This window comes from Chelonia mydas, chromosome 1 (assembly GCF_015237465.2).
Source record: "Chelonia mydas isolate rCheMyd1 chromosome 1, rCheMyd1.pri.v2, whole genome shotgun sequence".
Lineage (NCBI taxonomy): Eukaryota > Metazoa > Chordata > Testudines > Cheloniidae > Chelonia > Chelonia mydas.
In genome coordinates this window covers 220,736,054-220,755,933 of record NC_057849.1, presented here as the reverse complement: position 1 = coordinate 220,755,933, position 19,880 = coordinate 220,736,054, and the positions used below count along the sequence as shown (strand labels likewise).

Genomic DNA, 19,880 nt, shown 5'->3' with positions numbered 1-19,880 from the left:
GGGCAAGGAAGGAGCCGGAGCGGGGCCATGTCCCGCGCGGAGCCGGCTGGGGCTGGGGCTGGGGCTGGGGCGGGCGGGGAGGAGGAGGGGGAGGAGGTGGTGCGGATCCGGCTGGGGGACAGGTGCTACCCGGTCTGCAAGAGGAAGCTGATCGAGCAGAGCGACTATTTCCGCGCCCTGTTCCGCTCCGGCATGCGGGAGGCAGGGCAGGGGCAGGAGGAGCAGCAGCTGCGCGGGGGGCTCAGCGCCCTGGGGCTGGAGCTGGTGCTGGACTTCATCAACACCTCGTGCCTGGCCCGGCTGGAGCAGGACGAGGGCGGCGAGCAGGAGCCCCCTCTGCTGGAGGAGCTGATCGAGGCCGCCTCCTACCTGCAGGTCACCCCGCTGCTGCGCCTGCTCCTCTCCCAGGTGAGGCTGGGCAACTGCCTGGAGCTGCACCGCCTGGCCCAGGTCTATGGCCTCCAGGACCTGCAGGACGCCTGCCTGGACTTCATGGCTGCCCATTACCATCAGGTGCTGCGGAGACCTGAGGCCCGCCCCCACCTGCTCCTGCCCAGCGCCCTCCGGCAGCAGCTGATGGAGAGGCGGATGAAGGGCACCGCCGCCCTCCTGGCTATCGGAGACTTCGTGGGTGCCTCCTCTCTGGGCCTGGCCCCGCGCCGCCACCTGCAAGAGCAAGCCCCTTGGTCCATGCTGAGGTACGATGAGGTGGCCCAGAGGTGGCTGCCCTTGGCCAACAACCTGCCCCTGGATCTCGTGAACGTCCGAGGCTATGGGTCGGCGATGCTGGACAACTACCTGTTTGTCATCGGGGGCTATAGGATCACCAGTCAAGAGATATCGGCTGCCCACTGTTATAACCCCTGCATAAATGAATGGAGTCAGATGGCTTCAATGAACCAAAAGAGGTAAACCCCCACATGGTGCATTACCAAGATATATCCTATTGAGTGTGGGTCTCATCAACACCTACACAAGGTGCAGGGCCTGATTCACCACTGCCCTGCTCCTTGTGGAGTCAACTCCATCAGTGTTAAGCAGTGCTTGACTCTTCCCTTCTCTTCCTTTTTGCTGGTGTTAATGACAGTACCCAAGGAGCAGAGGGATGATGAATCAGGCCTCTAGGGTCCAGTAAGCTTTGGAGTCTCCAAATATCTGTCTTTGTTTAAAACAGAAATTCTTGGTAAAATAATGAAGGTAAAAGTCTTCTCCCAGTCTCTGCATGGCGCCTTTTGGCTCAGTAATCTGGACTTCTTACACACATAGAAATCCCATTGGCATCAATGGCATGCATGTATGGAGTGCAGAACGTCAGAGTCCAGATCCACCAAACAGAGTGTGATTTGTATCGTGGTAGTTAAACGTTGTGCTAGGCACTGTATGCGCATGCTATAAAACCAGTCCCTGCCTCAGAGAGCTTATCATTTAGTATACCTGAGGAAAATTTGTTTTCCCTGAAATTGATTCCTTCCATCATCAACCCCCTCTTCCTGCTTCTTATATTGTTTTTAAAAGCTGATGAAGTAGCTTTTGTAGTATAATTGTATTATAATTGTCAGTGGAAGTGGCCCATGTAACTCAAAAAGAACAGGAATACTTGTGGCACCTTAGAGACTAACAAAATTATTTATTTGAGCATAAGCTTTCGTGGGCTACAGCCCACTTCATTGGATGCACAGAATGGAACATATAGTAAGAAGATACAGATATAGATACATATGCATACAGAGAACATGAAAAGGTGAAGTAAGCGGCTAATTAATTAAGATGAGCTATTATCAGCAGGAGAAAAAAACTTTTGTAGTGATAATCAAGGTGGCCCATTTAGACAGTTGACAAGAAGATGTGAGGATACTTAACGTGGGGAAATAGATTCAATATGTGTAATGACCCAGCCACTCCCAGTCTCTGTTCAAACCCAAGTTAATGGTATCTAATTTGCATATTAATTCAAGCTCAGCAGTTTCTCATTGGAGTCCGTTTTTGAAGCTTTTCTATTGCAAAATTGCCGCCTTTAAATCTGTTACTAAGTGGCCAGAGAGGTTGAAGAGTTCTCCTACCTGTTTTTTAAATGTTATGATTCCTGATGTCAGATTTGTGTCCATTTATTCTTTTGCATAGAGACTGTCCGGTTTGGCCAATGTACATGGCAGAGGGGCATTGCTGGCACATGATAGCATATATCACATTGGTAGATGTGCAGGTGAACGAGCCCCTGATGGCGTGGCTAATGTGATTAGGTCCTATGATGGTGTCACTTGAATAAATATGTGGACAGAGTTGGCATCGGACTTTGTTGCAAGGATAGGTTCCTGGGTTAGAGTTTTTGGTGTGTGGTTGCTGGAGAGTATTTGCTTCAGGTTGGGGGGCTGTCGGTAAGCGAGGACTGGTCTGTCTCCCAAGATCTGAGAGAGTGAGGGATCATTTTTCAGTATAGGTTGTAGATCTTTGATGATGCGCTGGAGAGGTTTTAGTTGGGGGCTGAAGGTGACAGCTAGTGGCGTTCTGTTATTTTCTTTGTTGGGCCTGTCCTGTAGTAGGTGACTTCAGGGTACTCTTCTAGCTCTGTCAATCTGTTTTTTCACTTCAGCAGGTGGGTATTGTAGTTTTAAGAATTTAGCCTCTTACTCCACCTTTTCATATTCTCTGTATGTATATATATGTGTGTGTGCATATATACGCACACACATACATAAATCTTACTATATGTTCCATTCTATGCATCTGATGAAGTGGGCTGTAAAATAAATTTGTTAGTCTCTAAGGTGCCACAAGTATTCCTGTTCTTTTTGCAGATACAGACTAACACGCTTCTACTCTGAAACCATGTAACTCAATATTTTTTGGGATTAGTTTTTTATTGATTTTTTCATAAAGTAATTGATAATGACAATTAGAAAAAAGATAAACGTTTTACAGCTTGTATATGTTTCCAGCTGGTGTATGCTTCAAAGCATTATCAATAGAATTATGCAATTACACTATTTTACAAGTTGTTAAAGCTGCAAGACTAGACAAAACTAAGGGAAAGTTTGGATTTTCTTTTTTAAATTCTTATTATAAAACTGAATATATTTATTGAATACATACATTCTCAACATTCGTCTTTTTAAAAAACAAAACAGTTACAGCAAAAAGAGCTGAACTCTTAAAATTTGGCATGTAAATAGTACTCATTGAGTTTTTGAAAACTAGAAGATTTTAATAGGCCCTGATTCTGCATTGTCATCTTTGCAGGTAGACTTCTGTGAATGTGCAGAACACTTGACTTCAGTGGAATTCTGCATAGGCATAAGGGTCAACCCATGCAGTGTCTCATTGAAGTCAATACCTGAGCATGGATCCTACATTGATCAAATTGCAGGACTGGAGCCTTTAGTTGTAAGATGAGCGTGACAGGAGTGATTTACTACATCCTATGCTTCTGCTGCACAACAAGTGTGTGCTTTTCAAAACAAGATCTTTTAGTGTTTTTTCACCTGCACCTTCCCACTCCTGACCAGCTCTCCTCCCCTGCCACCCTTTTTTAATTCATTGTATCGGAAATGATTTAATGTATTTATTATCCTTAAATTGCTATATACATCTACGGTGCTGTAGAAATAATGCATGGTAACTTGAACACAGATTTTTTGAGCTATGTGCCCCTGACTGAAAAGGGTCATCTTAGAAGTTTGAAATCATCCACAAGTGCTGATACCTCTCCCCTGACTAGAGATAGTCTGTGGGAGTTGAAGGCATTTAGTATCTTGCTGGATATAACATTCATGCTTATGTAGATCCAGGGGTGCGGGGACAATTTTTATAGTGGGGGTGCTGATCATGGAAACCATGTATATGATGTTTGTTATTACTACATCAGGCCGGGGGGGCGGCAGCACCCCTAATTCCAGCATCACTGCATGGATCAGGCCCTGCAGGCATCCCTTTTTCTCTTTCCTCTACCTCTTTGAGTGGGGAACTAATCCCAAGACTAACCCCTTATCCTCGTGACCTAGAGAGAAGTTGCTCCCTAGTCTTCTAAGTATTTACAAGAAGCAAATTTGCTTCTGAGAAACATGCATTGGTGCTGTATATTCTTTCTTTTTTCTTTTTCTTTCTTTTTCGTCTTTAAAACGTCTAAGTGCAGAAATATTAAGCCTGTGCAAATTAAAATGTTTAAAAAGTCAGGAAATGCAAAATTAAAGGTTCGTGCAGTAGCAGCAAGTTGGACATGTTGCATATATGTAGTGTATTTTTCTCTTCCCATTTTCCTTGTTTGTTGTATAAGATAATACACGTAAACCTGACAATCTGATTATCTAAATTTTGGGTTATCCCAAATTAGTTTGTGAAATTGATATTATGATAAAGTTTCAGATGTCCCTGAGTCATGTGCATAGTCAGAGTTTACTTGTAATTTACTCTTGTTTAATGTATATCACAAACTATAAAGGATGTGCAACATGCCTAAGTCAATATTGCTATAGGGACTCTAAAGCATGCATTTCTTGAGATTTTAAAAGAAATGGTGATATCTTAATATTGTGTTAACATCATTTTTCTTTTTTTCACTCCATGAGAGAAATGACACTGGATAAAAATGTAGGCCAAGATTTTTTTTAAAAAGGTTGCTTAAAGTTAGGGTCCTAAACCCATCTTTAGGCTCCTAAATAAGTGGCCTTGCTTTCAAAAGTGCCCAGCACTCTGTGCCCTGATCTACACTGAGGGGAGATCGATCTAAGTTATGCAACTTCAGCTACATGAATAACGTAGCTGAAGTTGACGTACTTAGACCTACTCACTGCAGTGTCTTCACTACTGTAAGTTAACTGCTGCCGCTCCCCATCGACTCTGCCTGCGCCTCTCGTGGCAGTGGAGTACAGGAGTCGACGGGAGAGTGCTCGGGGGTCGATTTATCGTGTCTAGACTAGACGCAATAAATCAACCCCCACTGGATCAATCGCCGCCTGCCGATCCGGCAGGTAGTGTAGACGTGCCCTGTGACTTCAGGCCACTTATTTAGGTGCCTAAGAATGGATTTAGGCACCTAACTTTAGGCACCTTTAAAAACAAAAAAAATCTTAGCTCTGTTCTCTTATCAGGTTCTGCAGAAGCAATCCTACTCTAATCTGAATGCATTGATTGATTGGCCTTTGGCACCATAAAATATAAGCAAACACATGGACATCTTATATCAATGAAACAAACAAGTATTACAACATAAAAGGACCAACAATGAATCCACTCTCCCGCCTCAAAAGCTCCCATCCTAGTTATGAATCAAGCAGGCAAGCTTTTGAAAGCCTGACTCTTCTCTCTTTGTAGCTTGCTTGCTTGACTTTTTTATGGGATTTATTGCCAGAGAATTTTAGCATTTTATAAGCATTAATGAATGAAGCATCAGAGACATTATCCTTACAATAACCCTGTGAGGAGTAATGGGGAGTATTATTATCCTTATTTTACAAATGTGGAACTGGAGTACGTAGATTTAAGTGACTTGATCAAAATCACAAAAGAAATCTGTGGCAGAAGCAGGAATAAATCCCAGCTCTCCAAGGTCTAATCAAGTTCTTAAACAAAAGACCATTCTTCCTATTCCAGAGGGCCCTGTCTCATTCGCTATGCACCATCCAACTTCTGCATTGAAATCTGGCAGGGGCACTGCTGAAAATAGTGTGTTTGCCATGCAAACTAAGACCACATCATAGGACTCTCAACATGTGGACCCTTCCCTGACGATGTCTTGCTGCTAGCTGTGGAGAGTTTCACCCCAGGAACTGATGACAAGAGTAATCCTGCAGATCATAATCCCTGCAGTCGTCTCTATTCTCTTGATATCCTGGAGTCTCATCAACCTGAGACAATTCTACAGAAGTGCTTCTGCCTCTTGGGTATATAGTGGCAGCCAGTGAACATGCAACACTGTGACCAAACAGTCATGGAGAGCGGGGAATTGTTGCCAAGGGGACTCTTTGAAATGTCTGTTTTTACACAACATGCCCTGCGGTCTTTAATGCCTGCATAGAGTAGAGCGGGCTTGTGGTATTAAAGTCTCATGTACTTTACAACATCCCCTATACACTTGTCTTTTTAATCACATGTCTGAAGATGTGTGCCATGCGTCAGAATGGAATAGCAGTTGAACGGTCCCACCTCTAAATGGAGGACGGTATAACAAAGGTGCAGACACTGCCTCAGCCAAATCAGTCCTAGAACTTCATGACATTTTTGCTACACAGAGAGATGCTGCAGTAAGAGTATGGTTCATTTGTACATTATATTTTAGTGTGTTACTCCTGGGGGAATTCTGTGCAAAAAAATTAAAAATTGAGCACCAAAAAGTTAAATTCTGTGCACAATATTTTAAAATTCTGCATATTTTATTTGTCAAAATAACACAATATAATCACTCTGGTTTCAGTTTTTTCAGTAATTTATTTAAACTACACTACAATGGGTGGAGAATGGGAGTGGGGAGCATTGGAGGAAATCCCCAAACCCCCTTGCTTAATAGTAATGTAGGTAGGGATGACCCTTTATTTCTAGTTATTAGTCAACAAATATATGCAGCCATATGCTCAGTGTTACATCATAGGCAAGAGAAAGTGAGGGCTGGGGAATCAAACTCACAATTTATAATGGCTGCTGACCATCTCCAGAAATGTCAGTAGCAAACAGTTCATGAATACGTTTTGATAGGAAATTTTTTCAGTCCAAAAATTTAGACCAGTTCTAATCACAAAAGCACCATAAACATTTATAAGCCCAAACTGTCCCTTATACCCCTCTGGCAATGTGAAGGAGCCTTAAAACTTTTACACCTGGTTTATATTCCTGAGGAATTCACAAAGACAATGGGAAAAATTCACTAAGCAGGCAGGCTGCTACATTCTGCTGTGCCTGAGGGGACAGAGCCTGCTCCACGCCTATCTCCTCAGAAACACCCTGAAGCCCTGCCCCATCATGCCAAGCATGCTGCAGTAGCGAGCAAAAGGGATAGAATGTCTCTCTTTCTCTTTCTTTCGCATGACTGCCCAGCCCGCCCTCCCAGTGGTGATTTATGTCTCTACGAGCTGCTGGGGAGGGGCGCATGACCGCTCTTACAGCTTCCCTGAGCTTTCCTGTCAGAAGTCATTTTTCTGCAGGGAAGCAAAGAAATCTGCAGGGGACATGAATTCTGTATATGTGCAGTGATGCAGAATCCCCCCAGGGGTAGTGTGTGGAGTCTTGGTCAAATAAACAGGCCATTTGCTCAGCATGCTTCCAAGGAAGGGCAGTCACATGTTCCTCTGTTGACAGGAGCTTGGATCAATTGGTACTATAATACTTCATGGATCAATGTTGCATATGCTGAGGCAGGGTTCCTGAATCCATTGAAGTTGGTGGTTTGACTCTGATTGACTTTTTGATGTGCCCTGCATTTGGTCCCAAGTGAACTGAAATACTTCATGGCCAAAAGAAGTGAGTTGAGGAGTAAGTTAATTCATTGTGCTGAGTGGCTACTAATAAAAGGATTGCCCTGCCCTTAAAAATGTCCTGGATTTTATAATGAGGTCCTAAAGATTATTTTAATTCCAGTCCAGTTTATAGCTGCGATCTAGCCAGCTACTTAAGTGTCTCATCACCATAGTATCAAAGTGCCTCACAATCAGTAATAGGTGTTGAGAAGATAAAAATCCGTGTGTGGTAGAGCAGTGTTATCCCCATTTTACAGATGAGAACTGATGCACAGGGCAGATTAAGTGGCTTGCTAAGTGTCATGCAGGAAGTTTGTGGCTGAGTTTAACCCAGTCTCTTGAATGCCAGTCTAGTGCGGGGCCCTGTCCACTAGATCATACTTACTACCTCTGTAGTTACATTGTTCAACAAGCACTGTTGTACTGAAACATCACCTCTATAGAACTGGCTTGAGTGTTATGAGCGAGGATCCTAGAAATCCATTTGCCACAGAAAAACACGGAATTTGCATTTTTTCAGACAATTTTTAGTTTTTACATTTTGTGAAACAATAAAAACATACATGAATTAAATTTTACTGAAAGTATCAGTGTCACTTATTCAGTGTGAACAACCTCCTCCTCTTGTGGTTGGTTTTTGAATGTGTTTTAAATTTCCAGTGGAACCCCGTTTATCCAATCTAATTGGGACCGGGGCCGGATTGGATAATCAAAAGATCAGATGATCAGGAGAACTGTCAAAGAGCTTTCTATCCCTTATTTTAAGATGGGGGAGGAGCTGACTGCCCAAGCTCTGTTCCTGTCAGACCCAGGCAGCTAGTGGCTCGGTTAATACTGAGAGCCAGACACCGGAGGCTCGGATAACTGAGGTTCTCCTGTGTATCAATAAAACATTGTGTTCAACTGATAACTATATATATGGTGGCTAGGGAAACTAAAATTCATCGTTTCTTTCTAATCACATAAAAAAGTGGATGGGGGGGTATCAGAGAATTTTGGCTTTTTTATGACAGAAAACTAGGATCCCTGGTTATGAGGAAGTAACTTCTCACGGTAAGTCATGCTCTTGGGGCCCAGTGGAGTTAGAGAGAAAAAGCACTACCTCTGAGAGAGAGAGGGAGATAACAAGAAACTTTAGGGATTATGTAGTGATAAACAGAGTCCTTGTCCCTTTTGTTTTACTTAGTGACACTGCCAAATGAAATTTACTAAATATTGTGCCCTTAGAATCCCTGCCTTCTGAGCCATCCTGGACTGTATTTGTAATTGTTATTTTGCTCCAAAATGAGTGATGTGTTGTGTTTTTTTCCTGGTAGATAATATCCCAGGGTTGGAAGGCCCTTGTAAACAACAGCCTGGGAGCATGCAGATGCTGTACCTGAGCTGCTGCCACCTGCAGGGCTTCCACAGGGAGACGAGAGCTGCTCCTGGTGAAATCAGAGAGGATTAGGAGACGTTCAGGCTGCCTCCTGAAGAGATCTCCTCTTCCCCTCTTCCATCCCCTCACTCCCAGTTCCTGTGTGTCGGGAATTACTGCAAACACTTCCACTTTAAAAGCCTTTAGGCCAGATTCATCCCAGGCATATCTCTTGCTGTGCCAAGGCTCCAATGGAGGATGCAATACATGAGAAAGATCCAAAATGAAAGGTAGAAACAAACTACAGTGTACTTTCAGTCATGCGAATGTCACGGGGGACGTGGATTTTGTTTGGATAATCAAGAGGCTAGGAGCTATTCAGTAACAGGGTTGCCTCCCCTTCAGCTGCGGGCTTGTCCTACTCTTCCTCACAGTCCTGGCTGGGGGTTTCCTGTGCTGCGGGAGGGCCGGTGACACCTGATTCCTGCAGGCGCAAGGTGCAGGGTGGAGCAGAGACCTTCACCAGGATTCTGCTCTGTCCCACTTGGACCACAACCTTCCTTGTTCCTGCAGAGATTGGGTGTCACTGGCAGGGCAGGAAGCCCTCTGCAGCTCCACTATCATGGACCTGCTCAATCGCTCCCATCACAGCAAGACCACAGAGGGCCATTCAGCATCAGGGTGGCCTTCCCCACAGCTGAGGGCTCGTCCTCCTCGCAGTCCTGTCTGGGGGGGGGGTCTCTGCTCTATTACCCAAACCTCTGTATTAGCCAAATCCTTTCCTTGTCCCCCAGCATGAGAGACATGGGGGGCAAGGAAGGGATTGGACAAGAGGATTTAGGGCATAAATGGAGATATACTGTACTCATGCAGGAAACCTAAAATGCGGTGGGATTTATTCCTGTAGCGTAAATGCCTCTTCCTGTAATCACACTTTCATGAGTCTCTATCGCTGATGTAAATAGTTTTCAGCTATAAAAATAAGGAGGCAACAAATTTGTGTGGAACCTTGGGATTAAAATGAGTGACATCCAAATGAGGGGCATTTGAAAGGTATGATTCCTGGTGTAACTCCTTTGAAGTCAGTGGAGTTACATCAGGAATGGATTTGACCCAATACTGAACTCAGTGGTTCCCAAACTGTGGTCCATGGAACACTGGCTAGTGGTTATGGGAAGGTGGTTTGTTGTATGGTGCTTGCTTTCCTTGTTTCTAGCTGCTGAAGCACATTTAAAAAAAGATTAAAAGGGCATTAAATACTTTCCTAACGTTAGTTTTCCATAAAAGCAATTGCTGTAATTGGCGCACAAAGGCAAGTGGTTGTTCAAGGCAATCTCTCTATTAAGTTAGGGTCCAAGCGTTGACAAAGTATGGTCAGTGCCTGTGAGTAAAATAAATATTTTAGTTAGTGCTGTAGGTAGATTTCCCGTAATTGAGGGATATGCTCTGAACACCATGTTAACCAATGCTGAAATCAGATATGTAACCTGAACACTTTAACATGAATATATGACGGGAACCCCTTCTAGGCTAATAGGAGTTGAAGGTTGTGCCATATGTCATTCACAAAGTAACCTTCCCTAGATTTGCAACAAGGCCTCCAGTTATACAGATGCCATCAGACAAATGTGATATTAATGATCTCCCTACAACTAAAGCAGCAAGGGGCCACATTTTCTTGTGATTAGGGCAGCTAAGTCTGACTAAGAAGACATGAGTTCTATTCCATTATGACCCCGTGACCTTGGATTATTCATTTGTCTTCTCTATATCTTAGCTTTCTTCATCTGAAAAATGGTGTTAATGCCCAACTTTGCAAAGTGCCTTGTGGCCGTCAGGTGAAAGACATTGTATATGCCCAAGTTAATTAATTTTATAAGACCAGAGCTCTGCTCCTGCCCCTCTATAACACACAGACAAACACACTGTAGACTTGCTAACATTTTAGTAATTTTAAAGGATATGCTTAATTTCTAAAATGTACTTATAGTCAACCTACAGTTCCTCAGATATGGAACTCCAGTAGTGCATATGTGTGTCTATTCCTTTTCTTCCTGCTATAGCTTTTAAAATAGGTACTCCTCTTTGAAACTCGAATGTTTTTGCAAGTAATTGTTCTCATTTCATACCCATTATTGCCACTTAAGTCCAGATTCTTTAAGCTGGAAAACATAATGACTGTAGACTCGAGACATGCAGAGTGACTTAATAGTAAACGACAGCACAAACAGAATCAAAAGCAAATAATTCTTTCAGAGAAGCATTTTAGTTTCCAGAGCCGTCTCAGGATTACAAGAACAAAATGATCCTACCTAGAAGGAGACTTCCCTCCTCCCCCCTTTCACTTCCCCAAATATATTTAATACAAAAAATTGCAGGGCAGTCTGCTGCCAGACAGCATTCATTTTGTTCAGACAAAACCATGCATATCTACTTAGGCAGTATTCTTACAGACTTGTATTAACCTCATGCTCGCACTGAGTGGAACTCGCCTTTCGGTGCACAGGACAGCACATAGCTAATGCACCACTAAAGCCTTTACGGGCTTGAATGGGATTTTGCATTGGCCTTATGCTGGTCCAGTGCACAGAGATAAATTTCACCCATTGAATTTATTAGGAGAATTGCCTGAGTAAAATTTGCTGGATCTGGCTCAGAACAAGTTGTGCTGAAGGAGCAATTTTATTATCCATTGATCCCATTCTGGATCTCTTTCCCATCTTGCTCCTTTGCTTTGGTTTTTATGTGTCTTCCTATCTCCCCTTTTTTCTGGTCTTTGGAATTTTTCTCCATGCTTTTTTTTTAGAGGCACAAGTTGCAAAGTGATACCGCAATCACTGGAAAGTTTCCCTTTGCAGCCTGTGAAATATACAGGACACAGTGGATTAAATTGGGAGGGGAAAACATAGAACTTTGAAACTGTTACCCCAAAAACAGATTATTGGTATATTGAGCTCAGCATCCTGTGTTAATGTGTGGTTTCAGAAGAAGGTGTGAAAATATCTAGCCCTTGACTGATGGGAAGAATACCAAAATGTGTTACTTTCAGGGTGATTGTGGTGGTGAAAGTAAAGAGAGAAATATAGAGAGGAGATATTCATCTTCGTCTTCTGCAGGGTGTCATTCACCCTGTAGTAAAATAAATACCTATTGAGACACTATCACAGACCAGGGACAGTGCTCAATTTCAGGTATTAATCTGCTTTTGCATGAAACTCCAGGAACTCTGACTGGAAATAAGGGGTGTGTGCGTGTGCTTCATAACAGACTACGCACACATAAAACACAACACAGCTAGAACAGATTACTCTGCTGAATAGCTACATTTAAACTGTATTGATTTGAAATCTAAGTATAAAATGTTAAAAAAGCTCATCATTATTATTTTTTCCTATGTGTCCTCACTGTGCTCAACCGTCTACAAACATAAAGGACACAGTTCCTCTCCCAATGAGCTTACAATCTATTTTGGACACAGACAAAACAGTTTACACTACAATATACTGGCTGATGGTATAAGTGATGATGATATCTTGGAACCTTCATAAAAATAATGTCCTTTCCTTTCTTTGTTTTTTCTTTCTCATGCTAGCTATTTCATTACTCCAATCTGTGTCTTCTAGGTCCAATTTTAAGCTTTTGGCTGTAAATGGGAAGCTCTATGCCATTGGTGGTCAGTCCCTTTCCAATGTGGAGTGTTACAGCCCAGAACACGACTGGTGGAATTTTGTGGCATCTATGCCAAACCCTCTTGCAGAATTCTCAGCTTGTGAATGCAAGGGCAAAATTTATGTTGTTGGGGGATATACTACAAGAGGTAAGACACATTTCTTTTAAACCCTATTGTTTTTAAAGACCACAACCAATTTGTTCAAGACCAAAATTTAATCTGCCTTTAAAGATGAAGTGGAAAGCTCTAAAAATAAATACTGAAAATAACCTAAGAGTAAACACTTGGATAGAAAATAATTGACAGCCAAAAATTACAAACCAGGGTGCCTGTAGTTAAAGTGGCCTGACTTCTAAGGAATTACATATGCTCGGCACCTCTGCAAATCCTAAAACACTTCAAGACATGCAAATCAGTCTTCTCCTTTTTAGGGGTTTAGTGGTTGCAGATGAAACAAAGGTCTCAGCAGCTAAAACCTTTTGTTTTCTTTTAAAATAGCTTCCTTATTGTAATGTATTCTCTTAGCGATCTAAGATCGCAAACAAGCTTTTTCATTTAAAAAATAAAATAAAAGCACTTCAGTTCACCTTTTAACTGTTACAAGCTGGTGTTTCTATTGCTCTGACAAGAAAATAAACAGAAATAGCCATCATTTTTATGTGATACAGTTAAATAGAAACCTGCTTTCTTCCATCACTGCTCTAGCCTCCCATTGCGGTGCAGTGTTCCTGTACCTTGTAATGACAAAAGCAGAGCTGTGTGCATTCCTGCTGACGTGATCAGTGACTGTGGTGCATGGATGGGGAAGAAATAAAAAGGAAACACTGGTTGCATCTACTCTATTAGAACTGTTAGTCTGTATCAGGAAAAACAGAGAGTCAAGTCAACAGTTGACAAGAAGGGAGGAAAAATCACTTTTGTAGTGCTAATGAGTTCAGTGTAATCAAGGTGGCCCATTTCAAACAGTTGACAAGAAGGTGTGAGTATCAGCAGGGGGAAAATTATTTTTTGTAGTGACCCATCCACTCCCGATCTTTATGCAGGCCTAATTAGACGATATCCAGTTTGCAAATTAATTCCAGTTCTGCAGTTTCTCGTTGGAGTCTGGTTTTGATAGCCCGCTTCCACCTTAATTCAATTGGCTTATTAGCACTGACCCCCCACTTGGTAAGGCAACTCCCATCTTTTCATATGCTGTGTATTTATACCTCTCTACTGTATTTTCCACTCCATGCATCTGATGAAGTGGGTTTTAGCCCACAAAAGCTTATGCCCAAATAAATTTGTTAGTCTCTAAGGTGCCACAAGGACTCCCTTGTTGTCGTTTCTATTAGAACTGTGCAGGAAAACAAATATACTTAGCTCTTCTCTATTTGTCCACATTATAGTTTTCCACAGCACCATTCACTGTAATGTCTCGGTGCTTTACAAGTAAATTAAACTGCATGGTAAGGTCTAGGGGACTTCATGGAGTTTTCTGCTTTCCCTCCCTTCCCCCCAGTTTCAGGCTGCATTGGCTGAGATCTGAGAATATCTTCTGCAGGGGGAAGTGGAGCAATTTTCAAGTATCAGTCAGTGATCAAAGATTAAAAAGAAACACACAAGCTAACACGTAGGAATTATTCAACTAAGCCCCCAGCTCCCTTCATACCACTTGGATCATGTAATCAGTGTGCCAAAGTGTTTTAAATCTTACCCTCTGCAAAAGAAAAAAGTGACCAGAGACTCCAGTCTGAAAAAGGAAAAGATTGTCAATCTACCACTTCCTTGTAAATAAGAGAACACATGACAAGCAGGGTTGGAAGACACACTGATTATTTAGAACCAGTGTGAACAACAGATAATATTACAGATTGTCTGATTGACATACGATAGTCCTCTACTGATGTGTTTGGGTTTTTGCATAAACATCTCTCCTTTTTTTCAGACAGGAATATGAACATTTTGCAGTACTGTCCCATCTCTGACTGCTGGACCAACTTTGAGCTGTGTGATGTCCACATTCGCAAACAGCAGATGCTCTCTGTCGAGGAAACCATCTACCTGGTAGGGGGTTGTATTCATGAACTGGGACCTAACCAAAAATCCAGCCAAAGTGAGGACATGTTAACAGTGCAGTCTTACAACATTGCTACCAGAGAATGGCTCTACCTCAAGGAGAACACATCCAAATCAGGTCTCAACTTGACTTGTACTCTCCATAATGATGGGATCTATATAATGAGCAGAGATATTACGCCATCTACAAGCTTGGAACACCGGATTTTTCTTAAGTATAATATTTTTTCAGACAGTTGGGAGTCACTTAGACGCTTTCCGGCCTTTGGACAAAACATGTTGGTCTGCTCTGTATATTTGCCCAATGTGATAGAAGTGTAATTACACCATTTTCCCCCCTTTCACTTCATGAGTCCTTTTTGGAAGAAATAAATTATTTTCATTTCCGAATGGGACATGGTCACATAGCCGATGCATAAAATATTGGTTCTGTTTTAAAAAAAGAAAAAAGATTACAAAACTCAATATTAATAGAGAGATTTTCAGGATTTTTGAAAATTTCAACTACTTTTTGTTGTTGTCTTCAGTTTAAATGATGCCAAGCAGTGTGTGCAATCCAGATACAACAGCACTGTGTTGGTACCTGCTATAGGTATCATAAAGTGAAATTGATCAGTCTGGTTTTACAGCCCCATTTTAATGAAATTCAAAAGATAAAAAAAGCAGGATACATGGTAAAAAGGAAAATAGCCTTTCAAAATTATTTCTGTTTTAATAAACTAAGAGAAGTATCAAAGATAAGGAATTATTTTTAAATGTGGGTTTTGGTCTGGCAATATCCTGCTAGATACACAAAGTATGAGATGATTTGTACCTTAATATTTTTATCTTTTCTGCAGTATTGGTGTGTGGGAGATTTTCAAAAGGCATAAATGGCCTTTGGGGATTTGAAATCTCTCTATGGTTTCTTATGAAACACCCACGTAGTCACTGGGCACATTTGCACAAAGATTTAAAAGAGCTCTTCTGGGTATTGGATGTTCTTTTAATGTAAGTTGGTGACAGGCATTGAACTACTCCCTACATTTAAAAAAAAAGCACAGATCAGGGGGCACTAAACTCAAAATGGGGAACATCTGCTTAGCTGGAGAAGTGATTTTGAAATTTATTTTTGATTTGTTCAGTTAGCTTCTCCAAATACTCAGCCATTAAGATTAAATTGTAGAAACAAGGGAACGAATTGGGGGGTCAGGTTACGTGGCAGTAGAATGCACATGAGCCCCAGAAGGCTAAGCAGGCTGGCTCCATCCTGGGGTTGGTCAGCCCCATGTACAAAAGGAGTGCAGGGCAGCTCAGAGGTGTGGTGAGGAGAGGTGAACTCATGTAAATGAACTGTCACCTGAGCAGCTCTATGTGAATCCTGGTCCTTTACCTTCCCACCAGGTGGTGTTATATGGGTTACTCTAGCCTGTGGTCTATGGTAATCCCTTTTCTGCCCCATAAAGAAGGGGCAAGCAGACATGAGACCTGGACCTCTGACTTTTCATAGGTGTTAATTTGGGGGATTTGGGAAGAGTCACTTTTGGGGAAGAGGGTTCCCTTTCTCTCCTCACAGCCCCTCTCAAATTGCGTGGGAGGATTTTTAGTCCAATTGGATCCTCTTCTCTCACTAGTTGACAAGTTCTGAGGGGCCTGTTCAGTCTGTCTGCTTGGGTGGTGTTCACAACTCCTCCCCAGGCAAAGGGGAGAGATTGGACAATCATGAAAGTCTTACACATGACAGGCTCTTGCCTTAGGGGAGACCTAGCTTCCTTTAGGGATCCTACTAGGCATCTGCAGAGCCCAGGCCAGAGCTTTCTCACACACCACAGATCCTGCTAGTTCCAGAACTGGGCCACTTATCCTTGTGTGTTCAATGACAGGGGAAGATGGAGAATTTAAGCTTATCCCTTGTAGTGGTTCAGTCAACAGAGAAGCCTCTTTTTTGGTGGAGAGAATATGTGCCTACAGGTTTTATGCCCACAAAAGATGAACTGCCGGCACAAGTTTGACTACAGCAATCAGGAGGTGTACGCAATCAGGGTAGTGCCCGCAGTCCAACTGGATGCACAAACACATGAGTGGCCATGGTTTTGAAAATGTGACACACAAAGAGCAGCTGCCTCTGTTACACCAGCACAAGCAGGCTAAGCAATCCCATCTACTCCAGGGTAGAAATAAGGTGACTGGAATGGAATCGTTGAATAAAATCCCGGTTTTATATTTTCAAACCACGTAGTTTGTGTCTGAGGGTAGACATGAGCAGGAGGCCGTTACTCCACAACAGCTTGCCCTTACACACATTATTTGATGATTTGTTTGCCTTCAGTTCTCTGCAGTACTAGATTTTTTTCCCCCCCCTAGCATCTCCCAAAGGCACCCCTGATCACCATCAGAACAATACGTTGGAGATCTCTTCACAGCGGAGTCAGTCAGTCTGCATTCTGTGGCTCAGTGACTTATGTGCTGAATTGTTTGTGAAGAGCTATCGCTTCCAGATTCACCCCCTGCCCAGAGTAATATCTCTGAATGACAACTTTCAAATCTGGTGTCCATTAATCCAATGATTTCCAACCCAAGCTAGGGTTTTAAGAGCTTTGTTTTGTTTCTTGGGAGTGACTGTTCCTTTCACGGTGGCCTCCTACTATATTGGGTTAATATACAGTCAACTTTATTATTCTTTTATACCAAATGAAGAAAATCTCTCTCTGCAGGGCCTACTTTCAGTGCTCTGTGATCAGATGACTATTTTCAAGGTCTGGTGAGCCAACAGCGGTGAGTTAGATGGGAATGGTAGCTGAGACAGTAGATGACTGATGGATTTTGGGGAGTATTCGGACATTGGCATCTCTACTACAAATACATCTGAATTGGCACAGGCTTTAACGCAGTGGTGGGCAACCTGGGATCCGCGGACCACATGTGGTGATCTGATTGCGGGCCGCGAGGCATTTTGCTGACGTTGACCATCCGCAGGCACCGCCCCCGCAACTCCCAGTTCTCGTCAGATCAAATGGCTGGGCAGTGCTGTGATAATGCCATGTGGGACCATATTGAACGGGGCTGAAATAACCATTGCACAAACCATTTTTTCTTTCAGGGAGGAACTCGTGGTGTGTGGCCCTCCACACCTCAGAGAAGAAATCCTAATGACTGTCCCATTCCAGTCTCCTTTTCTTTCCATTGCTTTAATTTTCCACATACGGTATCATTTAGCAGCTACTGCCCTTCTAGGCAAGGCAGACTGGCAGAGGGGCTCTTTTCATAGCTCATCAACAAACTGCTTCTTAGTCAGTCAATGGAAATGTTGTTGAGGGATGCAAGACGTTCTGTTACCTCCCTTGGTGGGTAAAACAGTCTTAATTTAAGGGACAATTAAACTTCCATTGAATGGCAGCTATATAAATATACTAAAATGAGAGGCCGTGTGGTCTACTTAATTGAGCACAGGACGGGGAATTCATGAGTCTTAATCCCAGCTCTGCCCCTCACTTACTGTGTGGCCTTGGACAGGTTACTTAGCTCTTTTGTGTCTGTTTTCCCCAATTGCAGACTATGGATAGTAATATCTAACCCACCGGGGTGTTGAAGTTTAATTGATTAAACACTTTGAATATGTAAAGAACTACATACGTGCTTTTATTATTTATTTCATTATTGAAACTGTCTTGTGGGAGGTGTTAGGACAGAAGGCAGCTAGGAATCCCACCTTGCTCTAGATTAGTTATCTTCAGAAGTGTTTACAGTCTCTGTATCTCTTAACAGAATTGTCTTTCCATTTGTCAACTTTTCTTTTATTTACAGAGTGGTTCTTTTTCTTTTCTTCACATAATCAGCTCTAGCTTATCTCAGTTCCCCTGCCCCACCTGCCTTTCATGCTTTAGCCATCCATCCTCAGTATCTCTTCTTGCCCTTCATGTCTAGGTTATTCAGGGTTCTGTACCCAGGCATCAAGCTTTCCTATTCCCTCATGGGCACTGTCCTTGCTTCATGGGCCAGTTCTACTAGATAGTAAAAACTGGAAAGAGTAAAAACTGACGATACAACAGAAGACAGTGTAAAGATCACTGAGACGAAGGCAAAGAAAGATAATCACACCTATAGTTTCTGCCTTTCAAGGTATGGTCTGTGGTTTCAATGTGAAATAAGATTTGGATGATATTTAAGCTTGTGTTCCACATAATCTCCCTGGCCAATTTCCATAGCTTTCCCTCCCTGCCTTGCCAGTTGATCTTCCATGTCTGTATTTTCTCTTCTTTGAAGTTTTTGCCTTGCTACATCCATTGTCCCGCCTGTTTTGCTAAAATTACATTATACCAATTTATCAGCCTTTACAACTTGACCATCTGCCATTCACACTGTGCTGTTCTTACCAATAACCAGGATGAAACAGTGGAGCAATATGTAGCCCTACCGGGGCATTTTTATTTCTCTAACTTTGGACTCTTAGCAGAGGAGAGGGCTGCATAGCAGCAAATGTTGCTTTTATCAAATCCTCATTTTAGTGAGAAATGACACAACAGTTATTCAGATGCTGTGAGAAAATTGATCCTTGTCAGGGGCACAAAAGAGAACGGAAGACATAGCATGTAATAACACTCAGCACTCTACATGTTCAGATGCTTCACAAACAGTGATGAATCCTCCCTACCTTCCCTGGTAGGCAGATACATGAAGTAGGTGGTGGTATGATCTGGGGCAGCTCTTTAAGGATAAAGATTGGTGTGGTGAGTTCATAAGGTTACTGCCTTCAGAAAGGAATTCTTGATAGCTGCTTGAGTGTCTGTCCTAGATTTTATTGATTTTGCACTTACAAGGATGACCAAAGGGTGGCTCCCAACACCCACAGTAAGTTTTAGAAACAAAACACAAACCTTAAGGTAGGGAGAGTTTAAACATTTCCCCCTGATATTCTAATTAATGTTGACATTCTGTACATATTGTATGTTTTCTCTCTGATACGCTCGGTGCCTGTTTCAGTGCAAATTATGTCTCTTATCCAAAAGGGGGAGAAGATGTTGGAAAAGGAGTGTGGCCTTTGTGAGACTGTTCTTTCACCACCTTTAAAATTGGTATCTTAATGCATCATGGTACGTGTGTTTTGTTTTTTTCCTGATGGTGTTGACATTACCAATAAACAAGTACTGTATTAAGGATGCCATAAGAATTTCAGCATTTTTTAATATGCTTTGTTTTTTTACTGTAGCTAGAACTGTTACACACACAGAATTTCTTAAATGTGAACTCTGCCTATCAAAAAAGCTCAACTCAACTGAAACTATTCCGTTTGTTGCTTGCAGAATAGGCCCTGTGGCCTTTTGGAAGGTCCAGTTCTGCAGGATGCTGAGTGCCCTCAAGTCCCATGCTCTCCAGT

At 42.5% G+C, this 19,880-nt stretch overlaps 1 protein-coding gene across 5 annotated transcripts; it reads left to right on the top strand.

The window, feature by feature from the left end:
• Window positions 1–27: 27 nt before the first annotated feature.
• On the top strand, window positions 28–19,667 carry KLHL42 (kelch like family member 42). Of its 5 annotated transcripts, XM_043532290.1 has the most exons (5): window positions 28–908; window positions 12,423–12,616; window positions 14,397–14,645; window positions 17,221–17,281; window positions 17,607–19,667. In XM_043532290.1, the coding sequence occupies exons 1-4, from the start codon at window positions 28–30 to the stop codon at window positions 17,241–17,243; spliced, it is 1,347 nt and encodes a 448-aa protein (XP_043388225.1). In that variant the 3' UTR covers window positions 17,244–17,281; window positions 17,607–19,667. The 5 variants fall into 5 exon arrangements, 4 of the variants coding, with proteins under 4 accessions (XP_043388225.1, XP_043388158.1, XP_043388193.1 ...); XR_005227603.2 differs by having other exon boundaries at window positions 14,397–17,281; XM_043532223.1 differs by lacking the exon at window positions 17,221–17,281.
• Window positions 19,668–19,880: the final 213 nt, after the last annotated feature.

Excerpts from the sequence above, each read along its gene's own strand:
- KLHL42 (XM_037914005.2), top strand. The coding sequence starts at position 28 with ATGTCCCGCGCGGAGCCGGCTGGGGCTGGGGCTGGGGCTGGGGCGGGC. Across the intron at positions 909-12,422 it reads GCTTCAATGAACCAAAAGAG|GTCCAATTTTAAGCTTTTGG; the intron begins GTAAACCCCCAC and ends TGTGTCTTCTAG. Across the intron at positions 12,617-14,396 it reads TGGGGGATATACTACAAGAG|ACAGGAATATGAACATTTTG; the intron begins GTAAGACACATT and ends CCTTTTTTTCAG.